General features: G+C 41.5%; 1 protein-coding gene across 1 annotated transcript in view; it reads left to right on the forward strand.

The window, feature by feature from the left end:
• SLC35F1 (solute carrier family 35 member F1) overlaps window positions 1–18,009 on the forward strand; it is a 257,285-nt gene that overhangs the window by 136,187 nt on the left and 103,089 nt on the right. The window contains exon 2 of the mRNA XM_075498623.1: window positions 8,334–8,509. Coding sequence (XP_075354738.1) covers window positions 8,334–8,509 — 176 coding nt within the window. The remainder of the gene's footprint in view (window positions 1–8,333; window positions 8,510–18,009) is intronic.

Raw genomic sequence — 18,009 nt, forward strand, 5'->3', positions numbered from 1 at the left:
GGCAGACGTAGCTAGACCTTGAATTTTAGTGCGCTTCCCCCAAACACTCTTAAATTCAAGCCCAGTTCTATTCGAATAAAAATTAGAACCTTAATGCTTTGAATAGAAAAACCTCAAAGCAACTAGGAAAGCCAAAGGAAGAATAAGAAACGCGCGCAGCTCTCCCCTTGCCCGGTGCGTCCTTCCAGTCAACGCGGTGACTGACGGGGCTTCTCCAGCTCTTGGGGAGCACCAGCCGCGTGGCCGGGTCTGGCTGTCCCTTCCCTGCTCCTCAGGGCCATCCCTGGGACGCTGCCTGAGCTGCAGCCCGCGGCTTCGCGCGGTGACTCTCCTCTGCCCGCCCGGGCCTTGCCGTCCCCACAGCCTTCTCCCTGAGGCCACTGAAGGGAAGAACGACCCCACTTCCCTCCTTTGGGGCCCATCCAAGTCAGTGACTTGTTACAGACACGTCACGGGAACTGGGAACACGCGGGTACAGCCAATACCGTGCCATACGGAGCTTCCCTCCGCTGAGGAAGTATCTGTAAGGTTTGGTCCAGAGCCGCAGTGCAAAGGAGGTGGTGGAGGTGGAATTAATGGTGGTGGAGAAGGAATTAATTTTGTACTTCTGGCCCACCTGGAAGGGCTCAAAGACTTGGTTAAAAAAAAAAAAAAAAAAAAGTATTTCTTGGCTTAGTTGGGATACAGAGCAGAAAACAGCTGAGGAATTCTTGGGTAGTGTTTTACTCCTCTGCTGGCTTTTCTTCAAACAATAGGCCTAGGATATCAAGGCCTGGAGCTTTGCAGACCAGCCTACAGATTTGAGATGCGTGGAGTCCACAGTGCTGTCCTCTCGTAAAGAGACTAAAGTGTTCACGTTTGGAAAATGAAGAGCTAATCCTCTCAAGATACTGCAGAGAATCTTCATTTCTTTTGAGCATCAGTGGGAGCTCGAGGTCCTCTGCAGCTCACCATGCAGAAAATGCACCCTTTGTGCCGAGATCCAGTACAAAGCCTATACATCATTTAAATGCAACTGAAGATTTTAAAATAATGACTCAGTAGGAATTAAGTGATGGATAGGTTTGGTGTTGCGTGGGTTTCACTCTCTGATTTGTAGGTTAATATTAGTGTTACTCATATTCTAATGCAGTATATGAATTTAGCTGGGATTCAGGCTTTGGTATTTCACTGTGCAACGATGGCTTGATGCTTGTATTCTGAAAATATTTTAGGTTGGTTTGTTCTTCCTTACCAGACATATTAAAAAAATCTTTTGTTTAGACCTTCAAGACCATTCTGTTTTCTTGAGACAGCATCTAGTATGATCGTGGAGAATGTACACTATGGGAGTAGCTGACTAATAGAATAAATGTGGTACATGTGCCAAGGGTGTTATTATCAGTATATATGTGGGGGAACTCGGCTGCTCTTTAGTGCTATGAACATTTTATTATAGAATATTGTGACTACTTCTGTAAATTGCTCTAAAGTAGAATGCAGCAGCTTTGATGCATTAATTGAAGATACTCGCTGCAGTCCTTACCTTAGTGAGACAGGCAGAGAGGAGGGAAGGGTTGCACGTACCAACTTGTAGAATTTCTCCCCTGTGTAACAGACATGTCAGAATCATGGGAGAATAAGAAGAGATAAGTTTCCGTGCAAAATTAGTGTAGAATTGCGCTCTCTAGATGCAATCGATTGCAGAGCAATGCAGAACTAATAGGAGGCTTCATATGCTTAAGACCTATTAGAAAATCTGCAGCTTTAGCTTTCAATGACAGCTCAACTGATTGTCCTGAAAAAAGTTTTACCAAATCTTGTTAATTTATTCTTTCACAAGCTGCCTATGTGTGCATTAAGTGCGAAAAGCAAAATATGCAAGTAATGTCCATGTCCTGATTAAGCAGCTATTCAAATGCGGGGTGGTGTGGGAACTTAGCCACAGTGGAAGCAGCTGCATCCCGGGGAGGGGGGTGCGAGCGGGATGTGTGGTTGGTATTTGAGGTTTTGACATGCGTGCCGTTCCTGCTTTTGCTGTAGTAATGTGTGTCAGCATTTCTGTAGGTGGGATAGGTGTTTAAGATAAGATTGCACATCCACCTTTAAACATTTAAATAAATTTGACTGGATTCTTATAGGGGCATAACTTCAGCTCACTTTGAATCAAAGTTTTTAAGGCCTTGTTTTATTTTTCCTTGCGCTTTTATAGAAGCACACTAAAACGCACTCAAGTGAAGAAGCTTGGCAAAATCACAGTGCTGTGACAGACATCATCAACTTCACTATGGCATAGCAGTAATCAGTCTCTAAATGAAGTGTATCTGTTTTTTGGTTTTTTTAAATACACGCTTGGAACATTTGGAGCGATAACTCTGTACAGCAGTCATTACCATCACAGAGAAAGCGTGGTCCTGCCTGCAGGCCCAGTCTAACAGTGCTGTGGAGCAGCCTTTACAGATGTGTTCCTCTAGTGAAATCTCAGCTCAGGAAACAGACTGCTAATCTCTCATCTGCTGGAGCCTGTGGTATGCTGAAGGATTAACACGCCTCATGCTAGAGATTAAAAGTAGCGGTAGCCTCTGTTCTTTACCCTCTGAGGTACTCTTTAGCTGATACAGTGGGGACCTATCAGTGGAAAGAGACCAAATAAAGTACAAAAGAGAGGAAGGAAAGCAATTAAGTTAAAAGAAAACTGACATGGAGAGTGCTTTAAAACAGGATTTAGTGTCAGAATAAAACAGGCCCAAATGTTTCAATCACTTGGCCACCCTTTGCATGTCACTGATTCTCCAGCATACAGCAGCTGTGATTGTGTGGCCGCTTCTGAGTGTTGCACTGCATTGAGTTTGTGTTGTGAATGGTGTTCCAATGTTCTGTGGAAGACATGGAAATGAACTAATAGTCAAAGCTAAATGTTTTAACTTTATGAAAAATAATTACAGGAGAACCTGAGGATAGCTGTTTAGTACTTTTGTGCCAGTGTGTATGTGCTAGGAACCAAGCACTAGCTTCGGAGTTCTTTGATATGAGAATGCGTTGCCTTCAGAAGTTTATGGCATTATCATGGCTGATAAACAAGGAGAAACTCAAGTGACGGAAATGTCCATATGCCTGGAGGACCAAGTAAAAATGATGCACAGCAGCTACCAGCCCAGGCATTTAAACAGAATTAAATGGCTCCCAATGCGAAGATGAGGCTTTGTCTTCTGGCTCCACTTCTAAAGAGGCGATAAAGAAATATTGTTTAATTTCTGTTAGGATATCATGAAAAACCTGTGATAGATGCCTAGCAGTGTGACACCTAGAGGTTTAGGAGTAATTCTGATCTACTTCTTACTTCAAAATACCCATCTGACTCAATAAGAAGTGTTGGACAGATGAACTAGCAAGCGTGGCTACAGTGAAATTAATTTGATTGGTTCCAATGTAGGATTTTATTTCAAGCAAGAGAATTCAAGGAGCAGGCCTTAAATTGGTGGTTTACAGGAGAAGAATGTCTTCTATTTGGTCTGTATTAGTGAATGACTATTGATAGGATGAGAGGAAATGGCCTCAAGTTGCACCAGGGGAAGTTTAGATTGGATATTAGGAAAAATTTCTTCACTGCAAGGGTTATCAGGCACTGAAATGGGCTGCCCAGGGAAGTGGTTGAGTCACTATGCCTGCAGGTATTTAAAAGATGTGTAGATGAGGTGCTTAGGGACATGGTTTAGTGGTGGACTTGGCAGTGTTAGGTTTACAGTTGGACTCGATGATCTTAAAGGTCTTTTCCACCCTAAATGATTCTATGATTCTGTGCATTCATGAGATCAAAGTTTAGAGACAAGCTGAAGATCTTTCCCTGTTTTAACTTGGCTTGAGAAGATGCTGTTGATCTTAGTGAGGGAAAATGGGATTTTTGTAGAATTGCTTTATTTTGATTTAAACAGAATACAAGTAGAGAAATAAAATAGCACTCAACTAAAGAGAAATTGGACCCTGAACAGCAGAAAACCTCGCTTCTATAAAGCTTTCTGTAGTGAGACTCTTTTTGGTGTTCTGTTTGAAGGCCCTCAAACCATACAGCTTTTCTTCAAGATATGAATGAATGTTGCTTCCTTAGTGAATGAAGGTACTACTGAAGCCAGCATGATAGACCAAAGGCTTAGGGAAGAAATCATGCTTTGTGCCAGTCTTTGAGTGGTGGAGGGTATGAAAACCAACAGGGAAGGTGTTGCAGATAGGAGCCATGTTGCATATTTCAACAGTATTATGATATTTAGGAAAGGTATTAATGAGTGCCGGACATGACAGCCATGAGTTAGTTGCTTTTTGCTCTGTCTAAAGGAAGTAGTAGGTTTTCCACAGCCATCGAAAGCTTCTTTTCCATGTTTGTTTAGTTCTTCTTCTTAAAAAAGAACAGGTATGTTATTATTCTTACCCAGGTATTAAAGGCTCAGGAGCTAAGACTCCTGTATTATTAGGTCATTGTTGGCAGGAAAAATGAAACAGAGATAATGCTATCAGGCACTTTCTGTACAATTCAGGCTTCTTACGTTGGTTAGTAGGGTTATCCAAACATTGTATTATTCTTTGTTGCTGCTGACATTGTCACTAATTAAAACAAATAATTTAAGATTTGTTTCTGCTTTTCTGCTTGGAGAGAAATGAGTTGTTCTCTTCCATTCACCCAAGGCAAAACCCAGCATTTTACTGATTTTGTGCTTTGGTTTCTCTTAGTTATTCATTTCACTTGTTTTCCATGGGAGCAGTTAGTGTCAGTTGCAGCCTACACCAGTGAGAGAAAGGGAGCATGCCAAATCTGTGCCGCTACATGTCATTCCTGTCTGTAGTGGACATCTTTAGGTATGGCAGGACAGTTAATGTGGGCATGAACAATTTTAGGAATAACTATAGTGTATAAAATGGATCATCTCTGCTTGAAGTCTGAGCACTTCATGGACGTTTGAATTAGTTCTGCTTAAATGCTACTCTTTGCACTGACGAGATAAGAATAAAAGAAGACGTATCTTTCTATGTGATATATCATCTGTGAAATGTTTAACTAAGTTCTGACTGGATGAGGAACACAACAGCTTGATTTCAGAATGAGTTTTCTTACATAATTAAAAATACCAAATGTGTGCAAAAATCAGAGACAAGCAGTAGGTATTCAATATCATTTACGCAGTCAGTGTTTTGAAAGCCGGTGGCATTGACAGTACTACTTGCACTGGTCTTCCACAGAGTAGTTTTCTGCATTTTTTACATTCTCTCATTATGCAAAAGACAATTTACTTAAAGGCTATTTCAAGCTACAGAGATTATACTCTGATCCACATCCAACCTTCATCTACAGAGTTGGAGGTGTTCAGGTTCATAGTCTTGTCTAGTCTGTTTTTACTGAACTCCTTCGTCTTCATTGATGACTTCAGTAATACAATAATGAATGGAATTTTGGACATATTTTGTAATTGACAGAAGACATAGAAAGCTATTCTAAATGACTTCTTAGGAAGAAGACCATAAAATTTGAATTACCTTGAATTACCTTCTTGTTTGTATGTTTATGAAATGTAAAATATGGAAGCTGAGGACAGGCTATATATATATAAGGTTGTAGACAGCTGCTTGAACTCCTTAGGAAAACTACCACTTGTAGATGTGGTTGAATGACTTGCCGAAGAATCAACTATGTCTGTTTTATAAATTGCAAAATGGCAATGACAGAATCTGAATGTACTCTGGAGAGGGCTATAGTTATCATATACAGCCTTGAAAAATTACCTGGTGTTTTTCATTTTTTGTTGGTTGGATTTTTAATACAGAGGTCAGTACTGCCTGGTTAGGCCTGGTGACACACCTGAATATAGAGAGCTGAGATAAAAAAGTTACGCCTTTTATAAGACCTCATCAAACTTCCCACCAGTCTGAAAAAATGTAACGGTTAGTCACGTCCAACAGCTAACTGCCATACGGAGCAAGGAGTATATTATTGGGAAAATCCTTTCATGAGTGACGATACATTTAGCTTTCTGTAAATCAAAGTAGGATCCAAGATCCTTCTTTCCAGAACAGATGCAGTCCCAGAATGGATGTAATACAACATTCGCTCATGGGCATAGCTGAGATACAGAGAACAGCTAATAACCACCTGCATCCTGGGTAAAGGAGGCAACGCATTTAGAGATACAGATTTGCAAACATTTAATTTACTAATGAAATAAAACTACAAAAACTGCAGTAGGCAAGAGGACAGCCCTGTGTGAAACTTCATTGCAGGAGAAGGCCGTAGGGAACTCTATTCAACTAAATGAAGAACTGTAAACAAGTTTACAAGATTAATATGTGGATTTAAATTGCAGTCACTATTCAAATTTCCTATTCCACATCAACAGTATAGCAGGTAACGGCAGGAACTGAGGATCCATAGTTTTGGCAGCATTCGCATCGTAGTCTCAGATGTCATCTCCGTGGAGTACGTTTGTTTCCCATGGTTATGTTTCACAGTAGAGTAATGTGAAAGTGGAGGCAGCAGTTGTGGAGACTTAACTTGCTACTTATCCAGCAGTCTCCCGTCAAAACACGGGGTTTAGCACAATAAAGTTTGTTCTCTTACTATCTGTGTCAGGCTGTTTGTCAGCGAGGTGTGTTAGCTGAATATAACTACCCAGCCTCCTGTGCTTTCCAGTGTCTGTTTGGTTGAATCACACCATGACTGACACAGAGATACATTAGTGGGAGGATTGTTTATGAGAAAAAGGGAAACAAATTTGACACTTGAGTTTACCAGGAAAGTTGTTGCGGGAGCACAGATGCTTATTGCTGCCGAATACGCATAGCCGAGGTCAGGGAAATCTGTCAGGGAAAGCAAAGCAGCCTTGAAGCAATTTTTTTTAACCGTCTGGCAGAGGAGAACACACATGAAATATTGTTACAGCTGAGCAGAGTGCTGCCCTCCTTCCTCTACTCCCTTAGGATTGCCTAATCCCCGTTCCTCAAACCAGGCTCTAATGAGACATTGCAGAGCGTGCTCCTCTCCCACCTTCCCCTCTCCTTCATGGGTCCCTCAAGGACCTACAGCTCCTCTTTTCTGGGGGCTGGTGGCAGCGACAGCAGCAGCCAGCAGCCAGCAACCATGGGCTTGGACTAAACGTCCCCTTCCGATGTCCTTTCGCTCTCCCTTGCAGTCGTGCTTGCTCCTCTTCCAGGCCAACACTTTTGCGTTTCGTGCTTCTGCATGGGGAAGGTGTAGCTGTGGAGCAAGCCTGGTCAGCACGAAAGTACTGATACATGGGGAACCTGGGAAACCTCTTACGGGTAATTTAAAAATATATGTATTCCTGTGCTGTGGGTATAGGAGGTCCTGCGACAAAAATTGGAAAAGGAGAATTGTTTGGGCTGAGTTGGGCTGTGTGGTTAGATAATAAAGTTCTGGGAGAAGAGTATAAGAGACAAAGATAGTTGGAAGGGAAAAGGATATCACTGAGAAGACTGAAGAAAGGATATAAAAATAATGTACACTGTAAAAGGGTGGGCTTTCAGATATAGCAGTTTCTTGAGTAAAGAGGAGAAAACCATAGGAAGACAGAGAACATGCACGAAAGGAGCAACTATCGGAGGCCTGTGGGGAGAGAGAATGGGGAACGTTGTAACAGGAGAATGCAGAGGAGACTGGAGAGCGAAGTCAAGAAAAACAGATTAAAGCAAGAAGCCAAACCAGAAAATACATTTTTAAGAACCAGAAGGTGACAGAAAGGGAAAAAGTAGAACCTCCTGCTCCCGCCAAACAGAAGGGAAAGTATGCGGTGACAAAGATGAAAGAAAAGATACATGTAGTTGCACAGTAGAACAAAAGAATAGTTTGATGAAATGCAAATGAAATGAGGGGAAGGAAGTTATACGGTAAATTCATGTTGATGGTGAAACACTGTAAAATCCTTTCTCTGATTTTTCTCTATGGCTACTAAGTCCTGGAAGAGCTGTGATTCCCGCTCTGTCTGAATGATACTTCTGGGTCTTTCTGTTAGGGAAGATGCTCAAAGGAAGCAGTGCTGTATTTTGGTTGAGTTAAACTATCATTTATCCTTTGTGAAATGTGAAATGCAAAATTAAATGGTAGAGATGTACCATCTGCTGTTTAATATGCGAATAAAAGCTAGTGTGTTTGGGCATCGTTTAAGCCCGTGATAAGAGCAGATAAAATGGAAACGTTATGTTGGCTACACCCAGCAGATCCTTCATTGACCGAAGCATCGCGTTTCTTCCCGTGTCTTAGCGCTGTGGAACGTGATTCCTGGAGGACGATGAGAATTTCCTCCTTGGCAAGGGGGCTGAGTGTTTTATGTCTGTGTTTTTCTCGTTCCTTTTAGGGATCTCTTGCTGTCTGTGGCACTTGGCCAGGTACTCTCCCTCCTTATCTGTGGCATTGGTCTCACGAGCAAGTATTTGTCAGAAGATTTCCATGCCAACACACCTGTTTTTCAGAGTTTCCTCAATTATATCCTTCTATTCTTGGTCTACACGACAACACTGGCTGTCAGACAAGGTAAGTGCCTCTCTGAAACTGTTTTGTAGAAAACAGCGAGGATAAAGGCTTTTGCAGAACAACAGCAAGCAATGTGATTTAGACACATATCCCATTAACATTTGTTACATATTTACATTATCTAGTAATACATATTGGATGATCTGAAAAAAACCCAACAAATCTTCATTAGCAAAGAATGAATCAGTAGATATTGATTTGTACCACTATCAGAGGATAGCGGTACAAAAAGCAAAGCAAGAAGAAACATCAGTACTTTTCACTTCCTAACTGTTTTCATGGGAATGCTCCTCTTACACCTGCCTCGCTGTCACCACAGCCACACACGCAGGGTTCGCTTTGGATTTGACTGCATGTCTTGCTTGGAAATATTAGCATGCTTTACATCTTACGTAGGCGAAGGAGAGCTCAGATGCAAGCAAAGAAGAGCTTGCTAGTTCTAGTTGCTGATCGAGGCAATTCAATAGTTCACCTATTGTTAGAAAAAAACAGCAGCCAATTTTTAACTATTGGGAAGCAGTAGATAAGGGGAGGGAATTTGAGGTGCTGTCTCACTGGGGTGCTGTGTGGGCAGAGCAGCTCTACAGTCCTGCCTCTGCTTTGCGACAGGGCCTGTGTAACCAGTCTGACCTCCAAAGTGAGAAATCCATTATAGTATGCTTTGGTACTGTGTATCAAATGATCCTCTGTCTGATAGTCTGTATATAGTACAGGGGGGTTGTGCCTTTCCTGCCCATCCTCTGTTCTTTGAGATTTCATATCTAGATGAGGTGTGGGAGGTGAACGCGTTTAAGTACATTTCTCACCCACTCTTTTTTTGGTAATCGTTTTATTTATTCACCCTCACAGAACACGTGGATTAAAAGCAAAATAAAAGAGCAAAAATATCATGTGCTTTCCTGACTCGGCTCTCCTGACATAAAGAGGGAAGGGCTCTACGGAGGGAAAGAACTACAAAATGTATTAGGCCGTGGTACATTTATCAGCATACTGAGAAGTTCACGTTTTCTTACAGGAACAAATATTTTTGGATCGTTCTTTGATGTCACATCTTTTAATGATTTGGGAACAACCCTGAAGCTTAAGTTCTTCCCTCATAGTACAGTCTTGTGACACAATACACAATTGTTCCAAAACAGCAAGGACTTAATTTCCGTGCAAAAAAAGAACAGTCAAAAATATACCGCTGTGCTCCAGCGCAAAGTGCTTAAATGTATTACAACTTAAGTTTTATAAACCTTGGTCTCCATTGACATTTTTCAGAAGTGATGAAGGCCAATCTGCGGAGGAAGTGTCAGCTCTTATATAAGGAGAGATTGCTCAGGCAGCGTTTCGATGTCTTGGTATTTCAGTTTGTGTAGGGGGAAACATCACCACATGCTTTGCTCTGCAAAAGGTTTAGAACTTGTATTAGTAGCATCTTTCTGGAGAACTGTGTTTAAAAATAACTCTTCTGTGTGTAGGATTGCCTAGGTGTTCACAAGTTCTGTCCCAGAAATGTCCTTCTCGGGACTGATTTAGATACTGTGGAAGCCAAGTCCCTATGACTTTTAAATAGATTTTACCTTTTTGAAGATGCTAGCTTGTGAGAGGATATATGGGCCAGCATACTGCTGTGCATTACAGGGGTTTATTTAGAATAATGTTTGACACCTGGTATATATCGACATTTCAAAAATGCTATCAAGCACTCTGTTTTACACATATAAAAATATGTACTAAAACTGTACTTTATTTTTATAAATAATTTTCTGACTTTGTTTAAAAATGTAGTGGTGGACTAAAGAGAGTTTGTCAGAGCTATCTGTTGTGCCAGTAAGCCAGGTTTGGGAAGGGAATGGGGAAAGTGTTAGGGATATGTGAAAAATATTTTCTGGACAAGTGAGAAGGGTTGGGGAAGGTGTTTGAACAGGCCTGCTGTTGAATATGGACCATACAAACAATGTAAAGCGTACCAATGGAATACCGATGGAATAGTCTGGAAAAGGAGCTGTCAAAAAAAGAAAGATGGCTTGGTCCAAAAAAATCCAGATCAGAATTGGCTACAGAAGCAAGGACAGCAGTGATCCAGGCGCTCAGCGTAACATTCCTGCTGGACGGTACAGCACTACGCAGCCAACTCATTTACTCGGCACTTAATATGGCCAAGTGATTGAGCCTGACATTGTCTTTTTGCTTGTGTATTTATTCAAATTCATTATCTGTGTTTGTTCCACTAAGGCAGTTTTTCTAGCAGCTCTAATCGTTTGGCTTCGTTGACAGATGGAAATCACATAATAATGATATTAATTTTATATGGGAAGATTCTGTTCCGAGTGCTGAGAACATCAGAAGGCTTTTTTATCAAATGCGGTTCTCCTACTCTATGCAAGATTTAAGATTCTTTAAATTATCCTCTTTCTCCTTCAGAAATCAAACCATCTAAGTTGGCTGGTTGTCAAAAATAACTGCATCCCTTTGTCTTTTTCTTTGCTTGCTTTCTTAATCTCTGGGGTTTTTGCAGAAATGTACTGGCTAAGGAGGTGCCACTTGAGGTGGCCAAAAAACCCCTTACTTCACTGTAGGACTGAAAACTATAATTTTCCGAGACATAAGGAGCTCCTTTTTCTTTAGAAGCTTCTCCCATATTTTGATTTACTGTGGATCCCCTTTGACTTAGCCTTCCCTTGCTGTTCATCTTCTCACCCCATATAAACTCCCTGAGTGATAATGAAAAGGTATAATTTGCACTGGTCTCTGAAAATCATCATTAGCAGATGAGTAAAGCTCCTGATTCCTGAGCTCTTCTGACTAAAGCCTTCTGCAGTGAATGCCCAGCTTCCAGCAGCTAAAGTTAGTCCATAGGCACCAGCAGCTTCCATTACATTTTTAAATAGTGGATCAAAATTTTTTTTCCAAAATAATTTTATCACAGCCCTTTAGTAGATGCAAAGATTAGGACTACCACGTTGCGATGAATGCACGTCATCAGTGTAGGAGATGCACAAGTCCTGCAGGTGCCAGAATCTCTGAGGACTTTTAAGCTTCATTCCCATGGTGAAAAAAGAAAAAAAGAGGAAAAGCTTGTCCTGTAGCTCTAGACGGGGAACCAGTTTGAAGGCAGTAAAAGTGGAGTCAACAGTTTTAAGCGGTGAAGTCCATATGAGTAAGGCTTTTCATCATTGTTGCAATTTTGTTCTCATGACCAGAAATAAAAAGTGACAGAACCGTTAAAGGAGGTCTGTTCTTGTGAGATTTTCATATGAGCCTTAAACTGTGGATACTACTCAGGGCATGAAAAGGGAAAGAATTTGACCAAACTGGGATTTTTCTGATGCAAAATCCAGCCACCTTTTCTGTCAGCTGAACTCTAATGTTAAATCATTAATCCTGTATCTAGAAAACTCTCTCTTTTATTCTGGATGTTTTAATGCTAATTTTAATTTTTTTTGCTATATGTAAATTTAAGTTGAACTTATTATTTCCCCGAAGAGGTGAGTTGCAGAGGGTCTTCACAGTTAGGAGTGCACACACTCAGGCATGCACAGATGCCAGTAGCCACTTACCCACAAATACATATCCACTACAGCTTCCAGTCCAATGCTCATTAATGCAGCAGTGCTGAGGTCTGAATATAATTATTTAGGAGTTTTCTTTGTATGAGAACAATGCTATAAAATTAATGTCACTAATGCAGCATTATAAGGCAATGAATGTCATTATGTTTTATCTGGCTGATATGCCAAAAATTTAATAGGTAATAAAGACCTCCTCAGTTCTTTCTCTTGAGGTAACTTCCTCTCATGCCTGTTGTTTTCACAGCCAAAACCAGTATTTGTCCATCGTAACACCTCTGAGTTAGAAGAAGGTTTTAACACGTATTAACTCAGCTCAGTCCCCTCGTCAGCAGAGGATTCTGCTTAACAAAATCTTGTCAGGACACTTCCAGATACTCCTTTGGGTTGTGTGTTATTATTAATTGAGGAAAAGAAAAGCCTTGGCTATCAGAAAGAAAAGCCTCCTATCAGTGAAATGGAGCTATGGGATATAGAGCTGGTGGAGATTAGTTTTAACACCTTAAAAAGCAGTAAGTGGGAAATTGTCCATAGTGGACCAGAAGGTGTTAATTACTAACAGTCAACATGGGTGCAAGCATCAGCAGCTTGCCACCAAAAATAAATTACTTCTAAAAGCCACCTCACATATGCTACAAATGAAAACAACACATCTACTAGACATCATTAAAAAAAGAAAAAATATGAAACTGCTATTTTTTTGTTATTCTGGAAAACAAGAAATGAGGGAGCAGTAGAGATGTCTTTTGAACAGAAGGGAACCATAAAGCCTTAACGCCCAGATTCTGCGCAAGTAGGGCTCCACATTGCAAGCTGTTCCTTTAATTTTAGTGCAACAAGTTACCGATATTTTCAGCCCACCATTACTGAGGGCTGGCAATAATTTGCTAGTTCAGAAAAGGTTTTATGAATATGTGTATGTCTGGGTGAATTCTGCTTCTAGGCTAAGTGATGAGGTTATAGCATATGTCAATGGAAATATGGTTTTCCCTAGAGTAACTGTAATGTCTTAGATTTGACATATAATCAGATGTGATCTGTGCCCCTGAGTCAGCTAGAGAGTCCTGTGAGACTATTAAGGATTGCAGTCCTGTTACTGCAATATAATTTTTTATGCATTTCTTTCTAGGATTGGTTTATGACATTAGTATCTCAGTCATATGTAAATTCATGATTTATCTGCTATTCAAATATGTATCTGCATTTAGATACATGAAACCCCCCTCCACCCTAACATCCTTCCTACTTCCCCAAAATTGACTGAAACAGGCTACCTGAAGGAAAGTAGAGCTATAGAGGAGTTGCTCTGTTTTACTGCAGTGCTTGTCAGCTATTTATTGAATGATAGAAAGGGAAAATGTCTCTTTTTTTACTCAATTTTTTTCCACTAGCAATGTTATATTAACACAAAGCTAGTATTATGCACTTAACTTAGGTAGACGTACCAGAATTTCTTTGATATTAACACCTTTTTTTGTCGACTGCCCATAAGAACATGCCAGGGAAACAAAGAGAGTACATGATTTAAGCTGATCAAACTAAATTAGATATAATGTACTTTGGGCAATATGTGTTGTACCATTGAGATGAAATGTCTTCTGGAAAGGCATCGATCCCGTCAGCATTTTCAATGAGAAGCCTTCAGAAATATGGGACTGTCTGTTCACTGAGGATGACAGGGAGTGATTTTGATTAGAAAAAATGCATTTCATCATCGTTCGGTTTCCTAAGTATGCTCAGTTATCCCTCCAGTGTCGAACAAAACCTGCACAAGCTGCAGCCAAGCAGCCTCATGGTCCTCTCTGCCTGCGACAGAAGTGGTCCTCGGTCCCTCGAGGCGATGACCCGGCCCACACACTGGCCTGCAAACGCACGGCAGACGTCGCAAAGAGCGGCGGCATTCCCCTTGAAGCATGGGGGAAGGCACGTCAAGCTGGCCCAGCTCCCCCGGCCCTCCCACTGCAGGGGGCCAGGCTAACCCTGGGTTGTAAAAATGAAACACGGCAGTGAGCGTGGCTTGGGACCAGTGAAAAATAATGACCTTCAGGTCTTTGGTATTCTCATGGCAGCACTGCAGATTCTCCCTGCTGTGTTGCGCTTTGCAGTCTGCAGTGCACTTTCTCCTAATTACTCTGGGCTTCTAATTAGGGATGCCAAACTGTGTGGGATATGTTTGTTATGAAAATGGTCAGGCAAACAGTCCTTTGTCTGGGCTTTGAAGAGCCCTTTTCATATTCAGAGGGAATTCTGTACTTCAGGAGAAATGAAACTAGAATGCTGGCTATTTACAGGCACGTCAAATTGCAGGGATCTTTTTTGTAACGTGCAATTTTCTGTGTTGGATAGCATGCTCACAGGAGCAAGAATTATGATGTATATGTGTTTGGGATTTGCCTGTCACATCATGGACACCACAACAAGCTAGCTAGAAAAAAACAGTATGACTAGAGCCAGATTCCTGTTCAGTCCCATTTACATAATCACTGTGTTTGTGTTTGAATTTTCCCTCTATTTTCAAATGAGTTTTAAAAATTTCCTGCTGTAAAATGCTGAACGCTGTGGCTCTCTCTACTGCATGAACCTTTATTATTTTACTGCGTAGGTGGTTCCAATTCAGTGAGGTGTTAAACTTTTCCTGTGTGTCTAGTTTTCAGAGGACCTTGGGATCCTGTATGGACCTTGGGATCCTATTATTTATGATAGTGTCCCAAACCCACAGAATTTCCCTTCCCAGTCCAATCAAGTCTTCTCGCATTCTTAGCCATAATACAGAAACAGATGCAATTTCAACAGAGGATGATTTATTCCACATAGCTGGTAGGAAGACAGCGTAAAAAATGATAGACCACGTTGCTGATGCGAAGGCAGGGTTAAAACCAGTAGGCTTGACCTTTCTGTCTTTTGTTTTGTTTTGTTTTGCTATTCCTAGTGGAGAGGTGGGGTGGTTTTTTTTTAGTCCTTGGGGTTTTTCATTGTCAGCTGTCCTTGTTACACTAGCCAGCAGACAGATGCTTTCTGCTTTGGCCCTGCTGCTCCTTTCCACCCACACAAGGGACCAGGCATCTCAGGGTATCTCAGGGCTTAGTGAATTTTCCTTTTTATCAGGTGTGTTTTGCTTTGCCAGCTGTTTAGCAAGGTACAAATAAACACTTACAGGGAGGAATCCTGGCCCCAAACCTAGTGAAAATGTGTTGGCAGGTAAAGGCACAAAAGAAACCTCAGCTCTTTCTTTCTAGGGTTTTTATTTCTCAGTTCTGTGCTCCTCATTGTTAGGTTAGGCCCCTGCTCTCCGAACCCACAGCACGTGTCCCGTGTTACAAAATATGTCCTTCTGTTAATCCTGGCCAAAGCAGCACAGTCTATCCTCTTGCCTCATATCATTGGAATAAATCATATACATCCCACAGCACATACAAATTGAAAATTGGAAAGTACTGTTCCTTGTAGGGTGCAGGTGGCAGCAGTTAAGTATGAACGCTGTGTGTCATGGTTTAATGATGCAAACACTAATACACTCTTGATGGCCCCAAAGCAATAAAGGCCAGGCCTAATCAAGCATCCATGCTGTAGCATTCTCTGTAGTGGTACCTCATGATCCTTGATGCAGCTCATTCAGTCCAGAGATGCCTCTTGTTTTACTAGGTTGCTTTCAAAATAGCTTTGCTGCTCAAAGAAGTATCCTTTGTGCCATCAGAGACAAAAGAAGCTGCAAGAGGGCTTCAAGCGAAAGGACAGGAGCACCTCATTTTTCCTGTGCCTGCTGATGCAGACAAGAGGACAAAAAAAAAAAGGGACATCTCTTACCATCCTCTTGACCTAAATGAGGAAATGGGAGGTCTTGTCTGCACAAAGAAGTGTATTTGGGCTAAGGTTGCATGTCAATTAAGGGTACCTCTCCTTGTAACGAAGTTGCTGGAGGATTCAAATCAGGCAATTCAACGCGCAGATGCTCAGGTCACTCTCGCTTCAGGAAGTTCAGACCTGGTCATGTTTCTGGCTGCCAGGTTTATGCCCTCAACCAGTTTCTTCTAGAAACAGCATTCAGATTTGCACCATGGGTCAAAGACTAGTGCATATTTTATGAGAGCAAACCTTACAGGCACTAAGTGCAGTGAGCATAAAAGAGATGCCAAGCTTTAGGCTGGCCGAAGTCCTGGGTGATGGACCATGTTTGCATCAAGACACTGCATCATCGCTGTGAGGCGATGTCTGTCCTGAATATACTACTTGAGAATAAGGCAGTTTTACCCTGGAGGTAAATGTACATACAGATTAGGAACATTTAGCCAGATGTGGCCATTCTATGCCAGTAAGGCCATAAATAGAAACCACAGATGCAATAAAACGGGAGGCAATGCAGTTATTCAGCTCACAGCTGCAACATCGCAGGTAGCTAGTGGAATTTAGAAGAATCAAAAAAGGATCACAGTGTGGCATTTTATACTGTGATGCTTTTCTTGGTGATTCCAGCACCTAAATCTGAGACTTGGGGCAAATCTGCAACGTATTTGCAAGCATTTCTGTTTGGATCAGGACTTAGATTTTGTTGCTGAGCCTGGGAAGCTCCCTCTTTGCACACTTTTCCCGGAGCAATGCCAGCCTTTCAAACATGGTGCTAACCTGAACACCAGTCTGTGAGTACCTGTTTGAGAAGATAAACCTTGTCACTAGAGGCATGAGTGGGCAGGCTCGAGGAAGCTCTGAAGAAGTGCAGTTTGAACACTCGTGCATCTTGCTGCTTGATTTGCATCGCCATCTCAGCAGCTGACGTTACATGTATTTGTATTTGTGCCACAGATTCAGATAGGGGCACAGATGTACTGGATAAAAGAATCAAGGCTTTTGAGCATGCGGAAAGCCAGGTGTTGCACGGTACAATCCTGGAAATGCTCGGATACCATGGCAGTGAGCACATACCGAGCTTTAAAATTTGGCCCACCGTAGGCATTGCGCAGGGGTGAATGTGGTTCTTGGTAATTTTATTTGAGGGTAAAGCAGCTCCCTACCTAGCCAAGATTGCCTTACAGTATGTCGAATAATAAATTGTCTCTTAAGGGTGTGAGCTGAATCACAAACAGCATAACAGTTGATTTTCTGTAGAATTAAGGGATAACTGTCCTTTGTAGTGTTAGTATATGGGTCTGACTCTTCTTCTTAATACATAAACATCTCAAGTGCTGTTTACAAAACCAACCATCCCTTCCTACCACAATGAGGAAGTTAATGGTTCTGATAAAATAGTGTACCCTTGATCCTACAGCTGTAAGCAGAATGCGAGGGTTGTCTCTGCCACTTTATGGAGTATCAGTATTTGCCTGTGATTTATTGAATATTTAAACATTCATCAATTCAAGCAGCTAGCCAGAGTAGCAGGATCCACATTCAGCACACGTAGCTCCAGCATTCATACGGGAGATTTGAAGTGTGGTTACAAGATGATAACTGTATTGCCTGAAGGAGATAAGTCCCGCTCTGCCAGAATGGTGCTTTGTATGTAATTAGTGTAAAAATTCAGAGGAATAGAGTTTATCCTTGCGATCGTCTTCCTCATTAAAAAAGAATCATAATGCAAGAACAAAGCGGTCCCTGCAGTGAATTGGATTGCCTTCCTAAGTTTTCATTAAATCAAAGACTCAGCGGCATCCCATTTTGCAGAGCCCAGTTGTAAACTGTACACAAGACTTGCAGCAAAGTCCCTATGAAGATCACATCCTTTCTGAAGGTTTGGAAGTGCAGTATATTTCTCTTACATGGGAAATAGCCCACCTCTCCATTTTTTTTTTCTGCTTTCATTAGCTTCAGTTAACAAGATGGTATGGGGACAGAGGGAAGAGCAAAGAACATACGTGATGTTTCAGGTAACTCACAGCCACAACTATAAAACTGAATCTAAGTAAACTGCCTTTTCTAAAATAAGGACTATGAGACAACATGAACCAAGGGAAT

Source organism: Mycteria americana, chromosome 3, assembly GCF_035582795.1.
Source record: "Mycteria americana isolate JAX WOST 10 ecotype Jacksonville Zoo and Gardens chromosome 3, USCA_MyAme_1.0, whole genome shotgun sequence".
Classification (NCBI taxonomy): domain Eukaryota; kingdom Metazoa; phylum Chordata; class Aves; order Ciconiiformes; family Ciconiidae; genus Mycteria; species Mycteria americana.